The sequence below is a fragment of the Salvelinus namaycush genome, chromosome 1 (assembly GCF_016432855.1).
Source record: "Salvelinus namaycush isolate Seneca chromosome 1, SaNama_1.0, whole genome shotgun sequence".
Classification (NCBI taxonomy): Eukaryota; Metazoa; Chordata; class Actinopteri; order Salmoniformes; family Salmonidae; genus Salvelinus; species Salvelinus namaycush.
Genome location: NC_052307.1, coordinates 58412225 through 58434898, shown reverse-complemented (window position 1 = coordinate 58434898; position 22674 = coordinate 58412225). Strand labels below are relative to the sequence as shown.

Genomic DNA, 22674 nt, shown 5'->3' with positions numbered 1-22674 from the left:
CCTGTGTTTTTTTGTTGATCACATTTATGGAGATGTAGCCTAAGTCTGTTCTTATGTGCAAGTTTGTACTGAATGTGTCTAGGATAAAGGACTTTTAGAAATGTTGACTTGTGTTCTGGTCATTGGATTTTCTGTTTGAAATAGTATTGTGTGTTTACATCTACACAACATTGTGATTCCAGGTGTTCTGTATTCCACTGACCCTGCTGGTAATACTGTATGTATATGTGGATTATGGTAAGGATACCATCAGAGGAACTGCTCATGGTAGATGCTTTATATGGACTGAAGTGCACCTTGTGGGACATCTTACAAATGTTTTAAAAGATGCCATCTTTGTCAAAATGATAATATTTTGTGTTTAAGAGTTGATGAACCAATATTCTTTGTGAGAACAATCTTAAGGCCTAACTAAATTAATGACTTTGTAGGCGAGGGCGGGAACATTGCAAATCTCAAATTGCAGATTTCATTTGAATGAATTGACCGTAATAACTGTTGATTATGATTGAAACGTGTGAGAGGATGGGTTTGTGTGAAGAATAGACAATCAAATGTTTCTATTTATGTCTCTCTATTCAATGAAGGACTGGGTTGATTGTTTTAAGTTGTGTATTATGCATCGACTTCACAGTAGTGGATCCATCTCCTTTATCTAGCAATACATTATTCTCTAACATACAGTAATAGACCATGTGAGTGCATATGTAATCCTTGCTTTAACTAGTAGTGAAATGATGTGACTATAGTGGATCAATACAAGTTGATGCTTCATGAAGGCCTTAACAATCTAGAGCACTCTGTAAATATAACCTAAGATTTTGAACTGGGTGTATTTATATTACAATATCTTTTAACATGCTTAAAACAACTCTACCAACAGTGCTTCATGCATAGGTTTTGACTTGTGTCGAGGTTTTGAACTACTCAACACCCGAAACGGCTTATCTTAAAATGAAGACTTATCTGCTCTTATCTTTTTAAAGTTTGACCTTGATTTTCTTAAATGCTCTGTAACTGATACAGGTATTTATTGTACTCTAGGAGGCAGTCATAAAATCTGTATTGTTGTATTTAAAGAATTTTCTGTAGATTTAACAAAACTATCGTTTATGGTGACAACGTTGTTTCAAAATAAACGGGTTTGGAAATGTTGTCTTAATATTTTATTAAACAAAGTAAAGCTTACAATGGCTGAAAATCAACTGATTCCTTTCTTTTCTTTACATGACCTGCAAATTGATAAATGTTTGATGTACAAACCTGGTAAGAAAACCTTAATAGGAACCGTTTTAAATAGGAAAACATTTTGGTGTACCATTTATCAATGAATGCAGTCCTACCACATTTGAAGTTTACTTTTCAAACACAATCACAAAAGTCTCATAGTGCTTTTCCATTATCAAAAGTTTTCGGAATTGGTAGAAAAGAAAACATTCCGCTGACAAATCAAATTCAAACAGGAAGTGGCCATTTGGGCAGTCCGGTAAGAGTCGCTAAGTGCCATGCACAGTAAGTCTTTTCAGCTCGGTGAACATGGATCTCTCACAAAATGATTTTAATGCAAGGATATCACATCAGATACAAGAACATTTTCAATAAAGGTTACCAGAAATAGAAAAATCAAGCAAAGCCAGTATGATGATTGGACAGATGGTGTAACCAGCCAACCAGCTGCCAATCTTTTCAATGATGTAAACCTCATACAAACATAGGGAATTTCTCCAGATTCTTCCATTTAAATGTAGTGTCATCTGCCTTTGTTCCCCATGCTCCTCTTGGCATTATGGAGGCTGAGCAACTGTAAACCAATAGCCATCACCAAAACTACCACAGTTCATTCACAGCTTCAGAAATGTATTTCAGAGTTTGGGCAATTTTAGCACATTTGGAAAATAATACTGTAACCATAATTGATCATTGTATGTGTCAGCATTCCAAAGCGCTAAAGACTGAGATTGGAAACCTGTTTTCACATCCGTTTCAAATGAAATGTGAATCCTTCAGGATGCCGTTGATGTCTGCAGTATGGCTGTCTTGATGGCAGGCATGGTAGATTGGACACACACACACGGTCCCTGGGGTAGAACCTCTTCAGTCTGAGTCAGAGTCTGAGTCGTTGTACTCTATAACATAAAACCAGAAAAAATAAACTTTTACAGTTAGGTTATGAGCTGTGCCTGTCTGTGTATGACACATCTTCTCTGCCTGTCCCTTCCAAAGAGGGAAGTGAAGTGAATGCCTTGTCTTGCTGATGTCTCTGACCTCCTTGTTCAATGATCAGGAATTCAAATTAGAAATGAATATAAAGCCTATATAATCCTACAAGCTATTCATGATAGGTAAAAACACATTTGCGGTCACCATGTGGACAGCATCGATGATTCAAGAGCTAATATAAATGTTAATAACATAGTAACAACTAGGTTGTGCTGAGATAGTTTCAGGGCAAATGAGAAATCAGAATTCAGATGTTACCATGTTTTGTTTATTGAATAGATTAGCTACTCAGCATGGTCAGAACTAAGCCAACAATCTGCACAGATTTTCACAGACGATGTGCTGACTCCACAAACACACTCCATGAGTATTCGATCCCCACTGACGTATGTGACCCTTGGCTGAGTAAACTTGAGCCATGTGGTCCACAATGTGGCTAATGATTTCTACCACGCGCTATCAGCAAACTGAAAGTTTGTTGTTTTCCGTAACTATCCAAACACATTTCCTTAGAACTGACAGAAACAAAAACCCTGAATGGAGAGTCAGCACCAAGTTTTAATTTCTATATTTCCTGTGTCCATTTTGTGAGAAGAAAAGAAAAGGACTGAATGTTTCTGAGGGGTACTGTAGCAGCTGTAGCATTAGGGACAAAATGTAGATTACGTTAATTAGATCATACTATATACTAGACATGATTTGAAAGAAAGCGTTACCTGAGGCTCTTGGTGGGTCGTCACCCGAGTCCCCTCCTTGTTTGAGGAAATTAGCCAGGTCATTAAAGATGAAGTAGAAATCAAGCGCAAAAACAATGGTGGCAATGAACCCGAACACCTGAAGGGGGTGGAGGGAAAGAAAACCTTTGATATCAATGTGAAACTGCTAGTGAATCCAGAAGGGGGTGAAGTGTCTGACAGAAGCTAGCTATAATATGATATCCAGACACAATGAAGTAATGCAGCGGAGTAACCAGACACGACTTCTGAGTTAAACGTTAACTTCAGAGTTTAATGTGTATACAGTAAATTAGGGGGGGATCAAAGTAATTCCATGGAGAGCCTAGTGTCTGCCGGTTTTTGTTTTTTCCTTTCAATTAAGTGGAGTTCCTTACTAATTAGTGACCTTAATTCATCAATCAAGGACAAGGGAGGAGCGAAAACCCGCAGACACTCGGCCCTCCGTGGAATGAGTTTGACATCTGTGCTGTAAATGGCGAGGGGACACAGCTCTGATCATGGAATAGGCTAGATTAGAGATGTGTGGATAGTGTCAAAGAGCATTTCTTACCCCTGCTGCTTTAGAGGCCCCGTCTGTGAACTTGGAAACTGATATTATGGAGATTATAAAAAAGATGATGGACGCACTGACACAGCGCAGAAAATCCTAAAAGAGAGAAATAATACAAATTAAAAAGTAGTTTTCACATTTGTTTTATAATTGTCAGCAGTGGCTACCATCCCTACTGTACCCAAGTGGACTATAAATATACTGAGTGGACAAAACTTTATGAACACCTGTTTATGAACACCTGACACCTTTATGAACACCTGACTGACCAGGTGAAAGATATGATCCCTTATTGATGTCACTCGTTAAATCCACTTCAATCGGTGTAGATAAAGGGGAGCAGACAGGTTAAAGAATGACACATTGATTAACACATTGATTGTGTATGTGTGCCATTCAGAGGGTGAATGGGTAAGAAAAAATATTTAAGTGCCTTTGAACAGGGTGTAGTAGTAGGTGGTAGTAGTGGGTTTTTCACACTCAACAGTCTCCTGTGTGTATCAAGAACGGTCCATCACCCAAAAGACATCCAGCCAACTTGACACAACTGTGGGAAACGTCAGAGTCAACATGGGCCAGCATCCATGTGGAATGTTTGACACCTTGTAGAGTCCATGCCCTGACGCATTGAGGCTGTTCTGAGGGAAAAGGGGGTGCAACTCAATATTAGGAAGGTGTTCTTAATGTTTGGTACACTGAGTGTATACTCACCATGAGGGGGAAGTGGAATCCCTTAAATCGCTCATTGAATTTGGTGGAATAGGCAAAAAGGAGGAAGAGGGCAGCCAGGAACTCAATCAGGGGTGCTGTGACAAAGGCTGCTGCCGTGGACGCAACAAAACAGATGAACGCGATGAGGGACAGAGCCTGGCGGAGAAGACAGAGGGAGGGAGAGATGGAGAAATTGACCAATAGAATGCAGTAAAGGCATTCTAAAGTTATTTTGGTCCAAAACCTCCCTTTCAAGAAATGTTGCAGTGCCCCGAAGCTATTACATTTCCTGTCTCAAGCTGTAAGGAGATGCAGCTGTTGAATGACAAACAATATACACAGACACTCACAGATACACTACAAGCCTATACTGTACATGAATTCAAAAGTTTTTGCTTGTTTATACACAAATGTGTTAACGTAATTGTTCACTTTAGCTAATCATGAAACATGTTTGTCTGGTTGAGCACAAATCCTGAAAGATGCAACTGTCTTTGTGATTTCAAAGATCGGAATAAGTCTTTATTATCAGCATGCAGTCTCTCGACGAATCACAAGTTTGTGTTTACTTTGTAAAGCATTTCTGGTGATAGTGCTTGTTTCCCTACATCCCCTTATCCTGAGTTCCCCCGGCCAACATCATTGGACAAGACAAGCCCAGGCACTGTTATTCTACACAGAGAACCATCTTGTCTTTGTTACACTGGGTCATCAAAACCACAGACATGGCTCGACTTGGGTAGGGACCTCCCCCAAATGCAACACAGACTGCTACTGCAGCTTTCATAGATACCAACCCTGAACACACTGTTCATCTTTCTTACACTTAGAATGTGTTTCGTCGTCGAATAACATTGAATAGCTTCACAAGGCACAGCAGAACTGTGCTTCTGCTTATCAGACATTTTGTCTGACCTTGACATGACTAACGTTTCTTCATCTCAGACACCCACTGCTATGTTTCTGCATAGCAGGAACAGTTCTTGACAAATATGTCCTTGGATAGATAGTAAAGCAACAAGGTCAATTCTCCAGGAATCTTGGAATCTAACATTTGCTTCTGAGAATTCTGGCACGACACATTTCTTGTAAATTGAATGCTACAAGCGACAAACTAAATTACTTAAGCAGCATTATTGTCATTCCAGCTATTACGATCAGGAAAATCTCTGCATATGTTTTCCAGCTGTCTTGAGCCACTACTAAAACCAGCATATTTCATATTTTATCGTGAGTGTTTCCATTGTTTTCCAATGGTTAAAGTCATAGTAGCACCCGTGTGGTTTCTAGCGCAAACAGGGGAGAGGGTCATATTCTAAGTGTGTGTAAAGAGGCTGCATTGTTCTTGGAGACTGATTTCTTTACCTTATAGGGCCAGTCAGCCAGAGCCCTCTAAAGCCCTCTATTCTATACAGTATAGCTTTTGGGCTACATGCCCTCCAGCAGTGTCAGTTAAGTAGAGACTGAGAGGATTGATAATTGCTTTATGCAGCACATCCATGAACTGAATCTCACATGCCAGACATAGGAGCGTCCATGGTAACAACATATTTGAGTTCAATCGGTTCAAATCCTTGGTGATGACCCCTTTTACAGTAAAGATATCTAAGCAGACACACTCTTGTTTCACTTCCTGATATCTGAGTTTTGAAATAATCCATAATCATTGAAGAATTAATGCAGCTAATTTATTTGCAACCATTTGTAATTTTAGCAAACTATCTCTTTTAAATGTATTTTTACCATGAACATTTTTGTTTAATTGCATGTGCAAACGTGTCCCTACAATAGGCTACTGCACATCATGTCAAAACCTATTAGTAGATATCCAGTATTACAGTAATACACAGCAGAAGTGCGACAGTAGACTGACCACATGAAGTATAGAATACATTGCAGTTGTATGTAAGGTATATTGCTTGCTTGTGTAAACATGAATATGAATGATTGTTTACAGGCTATATGTCTCTAAAATTATTCATATGCATTGTCTTTCGTATAACTGGTATACATCTCACCTGAATTAAAAGATAGTCAGTCGTAAACTTAAAACCTTCTTCCAAAGTAAAAAAATATGTGGCTAACTCTAATTCATAAATCCTTTTTTAGCGCCTTTGACGAAAACAAAATGAGAACCGTGTGATGGACACATTGACCACAATAGAAATGAGCAGAATTCAATGGTTGTTTTCCATATAGTTTACCTAAACAGCTGGTATACAATAGCATAAATTAATCCTAACAAAAACCTACTTTTGAGCATTCAAATGTGTAACACTGAAAAGCACAAACACGTTAAATCGAGTGCACCCCGCCCCCGTCATCTAAACTTCTACGCATCTGCTTGTCTTGGCAGCGTTGAAGAAAAGTATTCGGAAGAAACAATGGAAATAAAGACACTAATATCTTCTTTGAAATGCTACGTTACCACTTCTGCAATAAGAAGTTGTCCTTTCCGTGAAGAAGCGAATTCTTTGGCGATTGGGAGAATAGTTTGAAGGACACTTTGGCTCGGTCCAGTCGTATCAGGAGCTTCGATGTCCCCCATTGCAAAGATAAAGTTTGAGTTCAGTAATGGTTACAGATCCAGCCGGCTGGAAGAGTTGAGAGTGGAAAATGCAAAGCCTCGAAAAAGCGTGTTGCTTCTTGAAGTGGAAACGGAAATAATGACAGTGCGAAAACGTAGTTCACAAAAGCTCAACATCTGCATTCGAGAGATGTTAGAAGACCCGTATGCTGGGTGGACTGGGCTATGTGCATGCTAATATGCGTCAAAACTAAAATACTGTAATGTATTTGTTAAAATTGTTGTGATGTATCCCTCGAGTTTTATAAATAATATGTTTTAACTTTATAGGCCTATGGGCCAACTTTATGGGAACGTCATAAACAGCTCAAAATGCAATAGAAACATTACTTTAGAATAAAGTAGAAACATTATACAGGCCTAGATTTCAAAGGTGTATTTATTTTATATACATGATAATTGTGTTGTTGCATGGATTAAGCTATACAAACAAAGGGGAAATCTGCAGTTGATACATCCATTTTTTGATTTAGAAATGAATGATATATGTAGACATATATAAATGCCTCATGAGTTTAGTTCAACTGTCATACACCATCAGAACCCAAAATATAAACTTGTTTTACTCCAATAATTGTAAACAAACAAAATGTAAACAAACACTATATAGCCTCGAAACATGGTTAAAACTATCATGTTGATATCATTGATGGTCAGTCCTTGCATACATTGCTCTGTCTATGAATTTGAGAGTGGTTACATTTCTCCAGCCTTATATCCTTCAGGTTTTTACCAAAACGGGCCGGGGCCAAGCTTTGTTATTGTTTCAACTGCTGATTGCCCCTTTAAACCTACACGTATAAATGCAAGGACTGACATATAAGAGAGTGAGCATGGGAGGAGACAATTGTGGTGTCTTCACTTCACAGTGCCAGTTGCTGCTGTTCTTGGTTGATTGAATGTGACCCTCTTGAAAAGCATGTAACCATCCACACACCACAGGCCTGTTGCTATGAAACCCACTATCTGGATAGGGAAAATATACAAGACTTAGTGTTAATATCAGATATAGTCTACAAGATAGAATTGTAGCTGACATTTCTGTAATAGTTCATTCATTAGTTGTACTGGGTGCCAAATGTGGGATTACAGTATAGATGAATGTTAGTGGAAATGTTCACAAGGATTGTAATGCCTTTGGGCAGTTCATTATTGATAGGAGGGTGTGTAAGATGAGGCTTCACCCAGAAACACAGCTCTATAAGGCCCCCAATTAGAAGGTCAACAAGGAATACATTTGTTTTTATCTCACCCCTCCACCCAGGGTCCCTGTCACTGTGTAAGTGGACACTGCTATCAGACTCAGGATAAGTATGAAGACTGCTGCAAACAATGAGTTGAACAAATCCTGAAGAAGAAAAGACAATGGAAGTTACTCAGAAAGCTTGACTGCCTGACATTTTCACAGCAGTTAATCAATGTAAAAAAAAAAACTACTGTAAACAATGTACTGTAATTAAATAGGTTCCTTACAATGAGAGGCCAAAAGAACAGAGTCAGCTTCTTGTTCAACTTCAGTGTGTACAGCAGAAGCAGGGAGAATGTGATCACAAACTCCATGCATGTAGCTGCAATGTATTTGGGCCTGGATGCTACCGCAAAACACACAAATGCTACAAACATAGTCCCCTGAAACAGAGAGCATTGGCATTTAGGAAATTATAGGAAATGCTATTTGATTGTTTCCATCCAAATGTATTTAAGAAAAGTCTAATGCTACAAATTGAAATGGTTGTTTCACACCAAAAGCTGTGAAAATGCCGGTAGTTTTCATTTATTCAAATGTAATGTCTACTAGAGGGCATGCAGTATCGTGTTTAACATCATCATCAACTACTGGGTTTAACGTTTGTACAGTTCACAGGAACTGTAGCTCTGATATTCACTTCCACTTCAGCTTTCTCATAGACAACATATTTAGGAAATAATGTATGTCAATATAATCTCTCTGTAAGAGTAAGCAAATGTAATATCCTATAATAATACTGTGCAATACATTCCAGATATATGGCTTTATCTGCGGTGATAACTCTTTCCAAAACCCAGTGGTTTATCAAAGTATGAAAAATGCATATGAAAAATGTCTCACCATCTCTACTAATTTAAGGACACCCCTCAAGGATCGGAGAAAAGCAGCATCAACCTCCATGGTTAACGAAGGGATGTTACTGGTTGTTTTGGAACAGTCGTCTGTCATGTTGTTAAATTTCAAAGAACCAGCAAAGAGTTTGTGCTTCCTGAAAAAGCAATTTCCTTTCAGTTGCAGGAAATTACAGTCCGTTGCTCAGAATGTGTGCAGTGTTTTCACACCCATCACTGTTAAACACACTAGGCCTTTTCATACTGCTTGCATACCACTAAACAAATCAAATCATATTGTTCACATACACATGGTTAGCAGATGTTAATGCGAGTCTAGCGAAATGCTTGTGCTTCTAGTTTCCGACTATGCAGTAAAATCTAACAAGTAATCTAGCAAATTCACAACAACTACCTTATACACACAAATGTAAAGGGATGAATGTGTACATATAAATATATGGATGAGCTATGGCGTGCGGCATAGGCTAGATGGTGTAGAATACAGTATATACATATGAGATGAGTAATGTAGGATATGTAAACATTATTAAAGTCGCGCTATTTAAAGTGACTAGTGATACCTCTATGTGAACATTATTAAAGCGGCGTTATTTAAAGTGACAAGTGATACCTTTATTAAGTCCGTTTATTTAAGTTGCCAGAGATTTGAGTCTGTATGTTAGCAGCAGCCTCTCTATGTTAGTGATGGCTGTTTAACAGTCTGATGGCCTTGAGATAGACGCTGTTTTTCAGCCTCTCGGTCCCAGCTTTGATGCACCTGTACTGACCTCGCCCTCTGGATGATAGCGGGGTGAACAGGCAGTGGCTCGGGTGGTTGTTGCATGGCCACGCAGTTATGGGTGAACAGGGAGTAAAGGAAAGGGCTGAGAACGCACCGTTGCGGGGCCCCAGTGATGAGGATCAGCGGGGTGGAGATGTTGTTTTCCACCTTCACCACCTGGGGGCGGCCCGTCAGAAAGTCCAGGACCCAGTTCCACAGGGCGCGGTCGAGACCCAAGATCTCGAGTTTAATAACGAGGGTTCTATGGTGTTAAATGCTGAGCTATAGCTGTAGTCAATGAACAGCATTCTTACATAGGTATTCCTCTTGTCCAAATGAATCATGCTCTGAAAATGTGCATAGAATATTACAATCAGAAAAGATTTGATTGACTTTCTCATATAGGCCTATGCATTTTAATGATCCTCATCATTACTGTACTGATAATCTAGCATAAAAAACGATAACAGTAGTTATCTATACATGAGTCTCTCACTGAACGAGGATCAGTTTCTATCTTTTTTTGCCCTCAATGATGATGGTGGTTGGTGGAGGGAACGCAGGTCTCAGAACAAATAAAGCGCTTCAACCAATAGAAAAAATAGAAAAATCTCCATATCATGACCAGGAAGAGGTTATTTGATACACGGAACTGGAATGCCACGTGACAGTCGAGCCCTGTGTGTTTCAGATAATTATGCGAGATGTCGTTTAACTGTCTTTGTATTAACAATTTGTGGAGATCTGCTATACGACTATCTTCTAACACTGCTGTCACGTCAAGGCGATTAGTGGCTATTCGCTGCAAAAGATTTGGTGATACGCGCGGTGAGCTCTGCCAGACGAGAGCCCATAGTAACAATACACAGCACGTCTCAAGTAGGTGCCCATTCATAAGGTATATTTATTCGCTGGTCTGAAACATTGTTTCAATACAGAGCGGTACAATGATACACGTTGTAGACTAATGTTACAATGTCATGTTACAAATTATGTGTTACAATGTTGCATCAGAACAACAGAATATAGTAACAACATAGGCCTACTCATACTTTTACAACTTGAATAGCCTAGTTTACAATATAATGTGACAAATGTTGTTTACAAACAATACTTATATTCTGAGCTCACTTAAGCTACCACCAGTACATGCTGCAACATTTCTAAAATGCAGATTAGACATAGAACACATGCAACAGTAGTGAAACAGTAGGATATCAGTGCAACGTGTTCTGTGCAATGTTTTAGAGTACCTACCATTGTTGAGAGGTGTCGGTCCAGCATGGTTAGCTGAACATAGGTCTGTAGAGTGATGCCCCATCGAGTAGGGTCCTGGTACAATTCCTGTCGAACCATCCATGAGCAGTGCTATTATCTACCACTACTGTCAGTGAGGCTACATGCTCATCAATTTGTTCTAACCAAACCTGGGAAGAAAGCTATCCCCAATGCTTGCATCACCTATATTAACATCCTTATTAGTTTTGCTTTACCATAGCTACTGACTGAAGCTGACACCAAGAAGTCAGGTTATCTCACAATGTTCTCTTACTTCTCCCAAGGAAAGCTGGTGCGGAATGAGAAGGAGAAGAAGTTAGTGGTATGTACTGATACGTTGTCATTTTGAATCCATGAAAATCTTTGAAATTGATACTAAGACATTTGCTGCCTATATACTTGAGGGAGAAGTCAACACATGTATCTTGTTCTTTTTCTTTAGATCTTTATAGAGGGGAATATTGCTAGTGGGAAGACAACATGCCTAGAGTATTTCAGCAAAACCAGTAACATTGAGGTAAAAAAACAAAACATGCAACACGCTTGTTCAACATTTAGCAATCCTTCATTTTCCTTTTATCCTTATGCTGCACTGTGTGTAAAACAAAAGGTAAAATGAAATCACAATTTTACTTTTGATTTCTCAGGTGCTGACTGAGCCAGTTTCCAAATGGAGGAATGTTCGAGGGCACAACCCCCTGGTATGTGACCATTATAAAGAAGATGGTTCATTTTGATAAATGACATATTGTATGCTGATGTTAGATCTCCTCCCCTCCTGCAGGGGTTGATGTACCAGGACCCTACTCGATGGGGCATCACACTACAGACCTATGTTCAGCTAACCATGCTGGACCGACACCTCTCAACAATGGTAGGTACTCTAAAACATTGCACAGAACACGTTGCACTGGTATCCTACTGTTTCACTACTGTTGCATGTGTTCTATCAATAGTACAGATTTCTCTTTCAAGTACAAAGACTTGTATTTTACATTACATAATTAACATGGTCTGTTTTGTGTTTGTTGATTCCAGTCAGCCCCAGTGAGAATGATGGAAAGGTCCATCTACAGTGCCAAGTACATCTTTGTGGAAAATCTTTTCAGAAGGTAATGCACATGGTATATTTCACACCACTTTATAGCTGGTTTTCATTTGTGTCCAATCTAGTTCATTTTATGCACTATTTTGCTCTCTGCAGTGGGAAGATGCCCGAGGTGGACTTTGCTGTTCTTAGTGAGTGGTTTGAGTGGATCACACAGAACATTGCCATTCCTGTCGATCTTATCGGTAAGCTGTGTAGAAACACAAGCTTTCTACTTTATTCTGACGATGTTGGGTCATTGGTAGAACCTTGTTCACTTAGTTCCTCCTCTGTTTCAGTTTACCTCCAGTCGTCTCCACAGACCTGCCATGAGAGGCTGAAAGAGCGATGCAGGGAGGAGGAGAAGATCATTCCTTTGGTGAGGGTAGAAGAATGACAAACTCTCAATGCTGTTCTTGGTCTCACTTCAGAGGAGTTGTAAGACTCGTCTCTTGCCCTAATCTCTCATCCTACTATCTTTCTCGCTTTCTTTATTTTTTTTAAAGGAATATTTAGAGGCAATCCATCAGCTGTATGAAGACTGGCTGATAAAGAAGACGTCCTTCAATGTTCCTGCTCCAGTCCTTGTGAGTGATCAATCATTTTCAGACGTGTGTTTGGGTGACAATGGTCAATTAATGAGGAACATTGTTTATACGTCCTAGTGTCTCCTGTGATGAGCACCAGAGTATTGGTCATCGGTGTCAAGGAATCCTTGTTTTTCATTGTTGGGAAATAGTCAGTTGTTGATTAGCAAGGCAGGTAAATGATTGTTAAACAGCTCTGTTTTTGTTCACATTACTATAATCTGTAAAGGCAGTTTCACAACATTTAATGAGTATATACACTGAGTATACAAAACACCTGACGTGAGTCAGTAACATGTACGCTGTGTACGCTGGGAGTCGGGAAGCAAGTTCAGGGAGTGACTTTTAATAATAAATAACACAAGGAACAGGCGAGGGAGCCCTGCCGAGCCGGCCGAGGCATCCCCGGTTGCTCCGGTAGTGGCACCCGGACCCAACGTCACCTACACTCACCAACAACAACAAAAAACTCCCTGATCTCCCCTTTGGTGAGGCGTTATTTTGTAACGTGTACGCTGGGAGTCAGGAAGCAAGTTCAGGGAGTGATTTTTTTAATAATAAATAACACATGGAACAAAACAAGAAACACGAGTAGCGTACAGACATGAAACAACAACGCCTAGGGAAAGAACCAAAGGGAGTGATATATATATATATATATATAGGGAAGGTAATCAGGCAGGTGATTGAGTCTGATGAGGTGCGTAACGCCTTGAGATTTGAGACATGGATTGTGTATGTGTGTCATTCAGAGGGTGAATGGGCAAGACAAAACATTGAAGTGCCTTTGAACAGGGTATGGTAGTAGGTGCCAGGTACACCGGTTTGTCAAGAACTGCAATGCTGCTGCGTTTTTCACACTCAACAGTTTCCCGTGTGTATCAAGAATGGCTCACCACCCAAAGAACATCCAGCCAACTTGACACAATTGTGGGAAAGCATTGGAGTCAACATGGGCCGGCATCCCTGCTTTCAACACCTTGAAGAGTCCATTTGCCGAAAAATTGAGGCTGTTCTGAGGGCAAAGGGGAGGGGTGCAACTCAATATTAGGAAGGTGTTCATAATGTTTGGAATACTAAGTGTATTTATATATTTTCAGGTAATTCCAGCGGACGATGACTTGCAGAAGATGCTCCACCGGTATGAGGAGAACAGAGAGAAGATTTTAGCAGGGAGCAATGTGTGACTGAAGTACTCAGTACTCCCCCCCCGTCAATCTACTCACAATACCCCATAATGACAAAGCAAAAACAGCTTTTTAAAAATGTTTTCAAATTTATAAAAAATAAAACTGAAATATCACATTTTACGTAAGTATTCAGACCCTTTACTCAGTACTTTGTTGAAGCACCTTAGGCAGCGATTACAGCCTTAAGTCTTCTTGGGTATGACGCTACAAGCTTTGCACACCTGTATTTGGAGAGTTCATCCCATTCTTCTCTGCAGATCCTCTCAAGCTCTGTTAGGTTGGATGGGGAGCGTTGCTGCACAGCTATTTTCAGGTCTCTCCAGAGATGTTGGATCAGGTTAAAGTCCGGGCTCTGGCTGGGCCACTCAAGGACATTCAAAGACTTGTCCCAAAGCCACTCCTGCGTTGTCTTGGCTGTGTGCTTAGGGTCGTTGTCTTGTTGGAAGGAGAACCTTCGACCCAGTCTGAGGTCCTGAGTGCTCTGGAGCAGGTTTTCATCAAGGATCTCTCTGTACTTTGCTTTGTTCATTTTCCCCTCAAACCTGAGTAGTCTCCCTGTTCGTGCCGCTAAAAAACATCCCATAGCATAATGCTGCCACCACCGTGCTTCACCGTAGGGATAGTGTCAGGTTTCTTCCAGAAGTGACGCTTTGTATTCATGCCAAAGAGTTCTATCTTGGTTTCATCAGACCAGAGAATCTTGTTTCTCATGGTCTGAGTCTTTAGTTGCCTTTTGGCAAACTTCAGGCGGGCTGTCATGTGCCTTTTACTGATGAGTGGCTTCCGTCTGGCCACTCTACCATAAAGGCCTGATTGGTGGAGTGCTACAGAGATGTCTGTCCTTCTGGAAAGTTCTCCCATCTCCACAGAAGAACTCTAGAGCTCTGTCAGAGTGAGGATTGGGTTCTTGGTCACCTCCCTGACCAGGACCCTTCTCCCCCGATTGCTCAGTTTGGCTGGGCGGCCAGCTGTAGGAAGAGTCTTGGTGGTTCCAAACTTCTTCCATTTACGAATGATGGAGGCCACTGTGTTCTTGGGGACCTTTCAATGCTGCATAAATGTTTTGGTACCCCTCCCCAGATCTGTGCCTCGACACAATCCTGTCTCGGAGCTCTACGGACAATTCCTTCGTCCTCATGCCTTGGTTTTTGCTCTGACATGCACTGTCAACTGTGGGACCTTATATAGGCAGGAGTGTGCCTTTCCAAATCTTGTCCAATCAATTGAATTTACCACAGGTGGACTCCAATCAAGTTGTAGACACATCAAGTATGATCAATGGAAACAGGAAGCACCTGAGCTCAATTTCGAGTTTCATAGCAAAGGGTCTGAATACTTATGTAAATAAGGTATTTGTTATTTTGTATGAATTTGCAAACATTTCTTAACCAGTTTTTTTCCACTTTGTCATTATGGGGCATTGTGTGTAGGTTGCTGAGGATTTGTATTGATTTAATCCATTTTAGAATAAGGCTGTAATGTAACAAAATGTGGAAATGTCAAGGGGTATGAATACTTTCCGAAGGCAATGTATATATGCTGCACCAACAATGGCAGTAGATATGTTTCTTGTCTGTAAGCAGGTTATTATAGTCCAAGAGAGAACACCAGAATCAGCTAGTGGAGTTTCTTGTCCACTGTTACACACTGTCTTAGAACAACTCTCTGACCGGTACATTTTCAGTTTTTGTTTGTTTCACTGACCATGATGGATTCTCTATACGGGAACATGATGCATTGTTGGTTTCGCAATGTTGATCACGTGGTGACAGCCCTAAAATAATACCTACATTTTACAACTGCTGGGACATAGCGGTACCACCTCTGTAATACAAAGCATATATTTTAGGGGGCTGCTGACTAACATAGCTATGTGTTTTATTTTATTTACTGCTAATATATAGAGGAACATGTTGTCAGGCTGGAATTGCACTTAGTTGTAAACATTTATCGGGTTTAAATATTGTACTCTTTCGCTGAGTTAGTTTTAATAAAGGCCTAAAAGTGATTTTTGTACAATAACATGTTAATTTATGCTATATTGCTGAATAAAGTTAGTGTAACTGTCTTTTGTATGATCCACTTGAACTTCTGAAGACCATGAAAGTTTTTCACATTTTTATGAGTTAAAGGTCATAACATTCTGAATACAATTGGACTAACATTTTCATAAACATTACAAAGCATTCAGTAGTCTCAACGACATTGAGCAAGGAAAGTAAGTGCAGGATTGGCATAGAATACATTTCAGTAAGGCACTGTCACTGTAAGAGGACACAGTGGAAACATTACCTCCACCTCATAAATTAGGTCAAGCATATTTAACATTGTATTAAAAGTCTAATCACCTGAGAAACAGTACAAAGCAAATGCCAGAAAATACAGAAGATGCATTAAATTCAACGAGGTCATTCTTGTCACCTTCATACATTGAATCCACAGGAGGTTGGTTGCACCTTATTTGGGGAGGACGGGCTTGTGGTAATGGCTGGAGCAGAAAGAGTGGAATGGTATCGAATACATCAAACATGGTTTGATGCCATTCCATTTACTCAATTCCAGACATTTATGAGCCATTTCCCCTCAGCAGCCTCCACTGATTGAATCGCCCCAGACCAAAACAACTTAGTGGCAAGTGATGTTTCAGACCTGTCAATCAATTTCCCTCTGTGTGTTCTGATGGTCCAGGAGCACCAACATTCAATCATGACCTTACTTCCTCTAAGGCTCGTCCACCATGACATAGGTCTGAAGCAGCTCGTCCTCTGTGTGCTGAGGGATGGGGCCCTCCATGTCCTGGTGCTGAGGGCCTGTGGAGGGCTGGTGGTCCGCAGCAGTAGGGTCCAACACTGAGGGGTCCAGGTGGCTGGTTGGGACATAGATGGAGTGAGGTGGCTCTTTGATGGTGTCCCCACTAAGAATGTGTTTGTGGGGACCGTCTGCTACTTCACAGGTGCTACAGCCTGGGATGTTACAAACCGGCACCAGAGAGGGATGGCACATTAGGGGCTGGCTCTGGTCCCCTGCAGAATCCTGGTGAGGGGACCCATCATGGTCATTGCAACTGGCATGTGGTGGTGCTGTCTCTTCTACAGGGTATTTCAGGTTCTCCATCTTGTGCTCATGGACATGCAGTTGGCCAATCCTCTCAGCCAGCTTGGTCAGCTCATCTGCATCATCGGCCTCCTGACCCTCTTTGGTCACTTCTACCTGTGGAGGAGTTGGTCCGTGGAGCATGGCAGTAGTCTTGTAGGCCTTATCTTCTGGAGGCTGGAGTTTTGGGACTGCTTCTGTGAGATGGGGTTTTAGTGCTGCTGTGGTGTGAATGGAGATGGACTGGGGACCACTTACATCACTGCCAGCTAAATTGGCTGCACTGCTACCTTCCTCGGGTGTGTTCTCTTTGATAAGTCGCCTTCGCGATACAGGAGGTCCACCCAGTGGCTTACTGAATATTGGCTTCTGCCTTATGGCAAGGTCTGGGTAATTCTGCTGAATCTCCAGGATAGACCTGTCATCGTTCAAGAATGCCCTGGGTGGTCTGATTCCTGGAGAGTGTGTTGTCTCAATGGACTGAACCTCCAGGTTGAGGGGTATCTGTCCATCATCCTGTTGCCTGCCTGGTGTGCTAGCGGTGACAGGGTTCTCCTCGGTTAAGTCTCCCTCATCTGTCTCCACTGGTCCTGGGTCTACCAGGGAACAACCATTTGATAGACCCTTATCCTCATTCTCCTCTTCTTTCTGCATTTGTAAGGGCTCTGTTTCAGACTCCTTTGCTGTCTCCTCGGCAGCCCTCTGGGTGTGAGGTAGTCGTGCAGCTCTCCTCTGTAGAATCTCCAGACACTCAGGCTGTGACCGCTGACCCATGAGCTCCAACAGGTACTCACACTCTGTTCGCGCCAGGAAAAGCTCAAAACCCATTTTCATGGCTGTTTCAGGGTCTGCATTGTTTGTGAGTCGGTACTCTGTGTCAGTTTCCAGATGATATCCTATTGTTTCAAGGATACTTTTCGTGGCACTCTTTGTCAGGACCGGCTGGATGCAGTAGACAAAGGGGCCAGTGAAAGTCTGAGTGGGAGATAAGTGTTAATTATCACATCATTTCACAAGCCTGGCAAATAATATAGCCTCATAGAGTTTACTTTCACTTCCTGATATGTGACAGCTGCACCTTTGAATATGTTGCTTGTGATTAGAGATGGCATTTCAATGTAAAATCATAGTCATATATTATCCCTCTAATTACTTCTTACTCTGATAATAATAATTTGTACATGTGCATTAGGCTAGCCTAGCCTAAATCTAGACATCGCCCCTGCACCCCATTTTCTTGGGTGCATTGCGCAAGACAAAATAAGCCTAATTGTCGAAATATGAACACCATACTATTTATATTTTTACCTTGACAATCTTGATTTCCTTCTTCCACGGGTAAAGAAACAGATTTACACAGAACATCTCCAACACCTCTGTGGCTTTAATGAGCGCACTGAAGAATGTTCGACAATCTTTAAAGCCTTGTTTTACGCATTCGGATGCAGTAAGGTAGAAGTCAAAATTAGAAAATCTTTCTCCGGGGTCTGTTTCTAACAGCAAAAATCGTCTAGCTTCCCCGGTAACCTGTTTCTCTTGGCATAGTTTCAGGTTACCCTTCCTCCAAATCTGATCATAGTAATTTAGGTAATCGTCGAAAGCCTCTTTACGTGCTATATATTGGTCACCGTCACCACCCTGCATGTTTTTTTGTTGTTGAAAAAGACTGTTTAGACGCTTCTTATCGGATTTAGAAATAACAGGAAATCAATAGCACACTTTTGATCTGAAAGGCTCGTCAAATAGGTAAAAAATTGACAAAATGCGGAAGCATGACTGTTTCGCTACAGTTACGGTGACATTAGATTTGCCCATGTCTTAATTAAGTTTCTTCTTCAGTATCGGCTTTGTGTTGCATAGTACGACTGACATCTAGAGGATAACATATAACATATCCGTTCTAGACTGAAGACATGCGTCTTCCAACAGATGGTGCTACAGGAAAGAAAAATATATCATATTCTAGTCATGCCGCAAACCTGAGATGATGCTGAAAAGTCTATCAGTTCTTCTCTGTAATGTTAATGAATCAACTTCCAGTTTATCTCTCTCCATCGGGTTGTTTTTCTGTGCTTCTACAGGTGATAGATGTTACATGTCCTACCAAAAACAATGAGATAAAGAATGATGATAAACCCTTGAATTATGAATGCATAGCGGCATCTCATCCCTACCTTGGAACAGCCTGATTTAGAGAATAGTTCCGTTGAATAGTGATAATGTTAAAACTATTTTGCAATGGCATGGTGATTGTTCAGGCATTTAGATGATTGGATACCTTGGAAGCATCGCTGTAAAACACATCAATGAGGTTCTATAACAGATTATGTCCGCCTGACCAATGGTAACCTCTCTGACCTCTAACTCGCTACAGAGACCAGAGCTGCTCCAGAGAACTCTCTTCTGCTTTGTCAGTCTCACCAGGAAGGAAAACACAGTTTAAATGATTCCCCTCCTAAGTCAATAAGATCTGGGTGAGGGCAGTATTCACAAAGCCTCATAATGGACGCTGTGGACTTATTATCTCGAGTGCAGTGGCACTAGATGAAATTAGCTTTCTGCTGGCACGCCCTAATAGGTGCCTTGCACTGGGCAACGAGGGTAATTAGGAGCAGAGCAACGGCACAGACCATCTGCTCAGTCTGATTTACATTAGCTAGCTAGCCCACCACCCGAACACAACAGTCAGAGCAGATCAGAGGGGAATGAATGGCTGTCAACAGACAGGATGTCACAACATATTCCCATGCATTATACATAGCAGGATTTGATTTGGAAAAACGTTTAGGGAAACATTTTGCCAATGTAGATAATTGCGCTACACTGTTTCTGCACTTTTGGATGCTATACAAATACTCATCCCCAGCTCCCTCCTCTATCATCCCTATGTTTATTAATAATAATGTTCTTCCTCCTATTTATATTACAGCTACTACTCCTAGGTGTAGCCTACATGTAAAACAGGAAGGCGATTTCAATGCCCAGAGTAGCAAAACCAGAACGAACAGTCACACCGACTCAAATCATAGAGGTCAAATTTATTTACTTTCCCCAATATAAGAAATTAATAAAAGCTCTAATACAAAACATGGATTTACGTTGATGACTGTGATTATAGGAAACAATAATCTTTGTCACACAGGACAGTTGTGCACAACAGTGGGACTTAAAGGGAAACTATACATTGGAAGTGTACATATACAGTATTACACATTATTTCACATTTATGTTGAACATGTACTTATTGTGCTACCAAAAGGAAGTAAACAACAAAGACAAAACAGCATGTAAGACCAGAGTGAACCGCATTGCAGTTTTACCTCAACAGGTATTGGACTAGGTCTTCCAACACAGTTACAGTGCATTTCTACTGACTTGTAAAGGCAGGTAAAGTTGCATTTCTAGATGCCTCTGTGTGTGTCACAATGCACACAATCTAATACGTTGTACTATTCACTGCATTGCACTTTTAGATTTCAGTTGATGAAACACAAGTCCATCATTATTATTGTATAGCATCGCTAGATTTGCAGTAGCTACATAATAATAAGCACAAATGCTCATTGTCAAGTTATTAACACATCATTTTTAGCCCAAACATTGCTTTATTTATAGGGCTTGACATGACAATTCTGACCACAAATAGACTATGTATTAACAAGTGATGAGAACAGCATTTGGTTTTTAAAAGCCATTTAACAAACTCTCTCAAAGTCAAATCCATTCCATGACGATTGGCACAAGAATGTAACGCAAGAAAAATAACCTGTTGATCTTTAATCTTTAGACGTGTCTGTCTAGTGCGAAGCATCTGTGTTGTAGTACATCTACATTCTTGTGAATCTCACAACAACTATTTAATAGTAGTCTTTCCACAGTTATACACATTATTGTTAAAGCTATTCTAAATAAATACTCATCTCTTTATAACTTTTATCCACAATGCCAGCAATGCAATCATGCGACTAATTTATATATAAAATATTCTTTAAGGGTTCATCAGTGAGGATATCACTTCACAATAAGGGATTTGGTAAGATAAATGAGGGAGACTATGAGAAAGAGAGGGGAGCTGGAACAGAGATACCAAGTTCTGGGGCCAAATGCAAAGGTGACGGGGTCATTGACTCCACAAATACGATTTTATACACAAAATATGGACATTATGTCACATTTTCCGCTGAGTGTGCTTTTTCTGGGGTTTCAATGCTGAACATAGACTTATCTGAATAACTTAACAAAGTAACACAAGCCTTGAAAAATAACAAGCTATTTGGAAAAGGAAAGCTCTTGATTTGTTAATCAGTTGCAAGTTATTGTGGCTACAATGTTAAGCAGTCTAACAGTCTTAGACTTAGTGCTTGGCAGGCACAGTCATTTTTATACCATTTATACATGGATGACAGACATGTAAAAACAGTTCAACTGAAGACAGTTTATCTGTACAATGACTACTCACAACCAAAAACGAAATACTGAATAATAATTTGGAAGCATTAAAAATATTCCAGCATATTGAAAAATACAATGTGTTTAGGCCAGATAATATTTTGAAAAAATGAATTGTTTATTTATTATAATATCAAAAATGTCAGTACTAAAGTATATTAAATCCCTCATCACAGTAAACTGTGTGCAAATATAATTTTTCCTTCCCACCAATTGTCAAATACCATTGTATCTCTGCTACAAGCTATATTGTACTGGCGAATGGGTCACGTTCATAGTAATTTCGCTTGTGAACACCCAAAAAAGCTCTTCACAAAAGAGGAGTAGTGAGAGAGAGAAGAGGAATGTGTGGCAGTGCACGTTTGGAGACTGAAACAGAGCAGTTGGGATCTAAATGGACCTCAGCCCCCAGAGGGGAAACCTAATTATAGAGAATAGACAGTATTTCCAGCTCATATGAACGTGTTTATATCCAGAAACCATATAAAACCGTATACCACAAAAATAATTTATTTAAAAAATACCAATACTCTTAGAAAAAAGGGTTCCAAAAGGTTTCTTTGGCTGTCCCCATAGGCAAATCCTTCTTGGTTCTAGGTAGAACCCTTTTGGGTTCCAGGTAGAACCCTCTGTGGAAAGGGTTCGACATGGAGCCAAAAGTGTTCTACTGGGAACCAAAAAGGGTTCTTCAAATGGTTCTCCTATGGGGACAGCCAAAGAACCCTTTTAGGTTCTAGATAGCACCTTTTTTTCTAAGAGTGTATAACACTGGGGTATATTTATCAGTTGAAATTACTGGACATTTTACAGACTGTGGGAGTCCTAAAGTCAGCTAAATATAAATCAAATATTATTTTCATGTAGAAAATATTAATAAAACCATATGGATATGTGATGGAATGTGAAATTAGTCATTCTTTCTATGGTGTTTTTTATCAAGAGCAATTCCATTACAACACAACAAAATCCAACAGTACATACAGAATATCTATGTGAAACCACTTCAGGTTACCTCTAGTGTTTTTTTTGTACTAAAAACAGACTTTGATAATGCTTCCTAAATGCTTGAATGCCTCCTAACCTGAGACCAATTTACAGTATGAAGTGAATTCCCTCTGGACAGAAAGACCATACTCCCAGCCCCAGTTTACCAGTAGTAGCCCTGTGATTTCATGGCAGTGCCCCAGTAGTAAAGGGAGATAGAGTGAGGAGTGGTGCGGGTAACATCTTAGAGTTGGGGGACACAGCTTATCCAAGAGGTAGGGGAAGGAGAGGAAGGCGCCGACTGAGTTTAGGTTCAACCCAAACTTTCAGCTTCGGTC

General features: G+C 40.4%; 4 protein-coding genes across 5 annotated transcripts; 1 reads left to right on the top strand and 3 right to left on the bottom strand.

Annotated features, from left to right (window-relative positions):
* Positions 1–1151: 1151 nt before the first annotated feature.
* On the bottom strand, positions 1152–6898 carry LOC120046215 (CKLF-like MARVEL transmembrane domain-containing protein 3). The gene is made up of 5 exons (XM_038991267.1): positions 6647–6898; positions 4219–4374; positions 3508–3603; positions 2937–3054; positions 1152–2126 (listed from the first exon to the last, which is right to left on the bottom strand). Exons 1-5 carry the CDS (start codon positions 6764–6766, stop codon positions 2095–2097), a joined length of 522 nt encoding a protein of 173 aa, XP_038847195.1. The 5' UTR covers positions 6767–6898; the 3' UTR covers positions 1152–2094.
* Positions 6899–7422: 524 nt separating this feature from the next.
* LOC120055974 (chemokine-like factor) lies at positions 7423–9035 on the bottom strand. The gene is made up of 4 exons (XM_039004075.1): positions 8895–9035; positions 8279–8434; positions 8058–8153; positions 7423–7771 (listed from the first exon to the last, which is right to left on the bottom strand). The coding sequence occupies exons 1-4, from the start codon at positions 9000–9002 to the stop codon at positions 7664–7666; spliced, it is 468 nt and encodes a 155-aa protein (XP_038860003.1). The 5' UTR covers positions 9003–9035; the 3' UTR covers positions 7423–7663.
* Positions 9036–10326: 1291 nt separating this feature from the next.
* Positions 10327–13923, top strand: LOC120055964 (thymidine kinase 2, mitochondrial-like). 2 transcript variants are annotated; one of them, XM_039004053.1, is made up of 10 exons: positions 10327–10547; positions 11231–11268; positions 11389–11463; positions 11594–11647; positions 11731–11820; positions 11985–12058; positions 12151–12239; positions 12333–12412; positions 12540–12620; positions 13721–13923. In XM_039004053.1, the coding sequence occupies exons 1-10, from the start codon at positions 10373–10375 to the stop codon at positions 13805–13807; spliced, it is 843 nt and encodes a 280-aa protein (XP_038859981.1). In that variant the 5' UTR covers positions 10327–10372; the 3' UTR covers positions 13808–13923. The 2 variants fall into 2 exon arrangements, with proteins under 2 accessions (XP_038859981.1, XP_038859991.1); XM_039004063.1 differs by lacking the exon at positions 10327–10547 and having other exon boundaries at positions 11209–11268.
* Positions 13924–15913: 1990 nt separating this feature from the next.
* Positions 15914–18749, bottom strand: LOC120046208. Its single transcript, XM_038991255.1, has 2 exons — positions 18212–18749; positions 15914–17878 (listed from the first exon to the last, which is right to left on the bottom strand). Exons 1-2 carry the CDS (start codon positions 18545–18547, stop codon positions 16532–16534), a joined length of 1683 nt encoding a protein of 560 aa, XP_038847183.1. The 5' UTR covers positions 18548–18749; the 3' UTR covers positions 15914–16531.
* Between the last annotated feature and the right edge of the window lie 3925 nt (positions 18750–22674).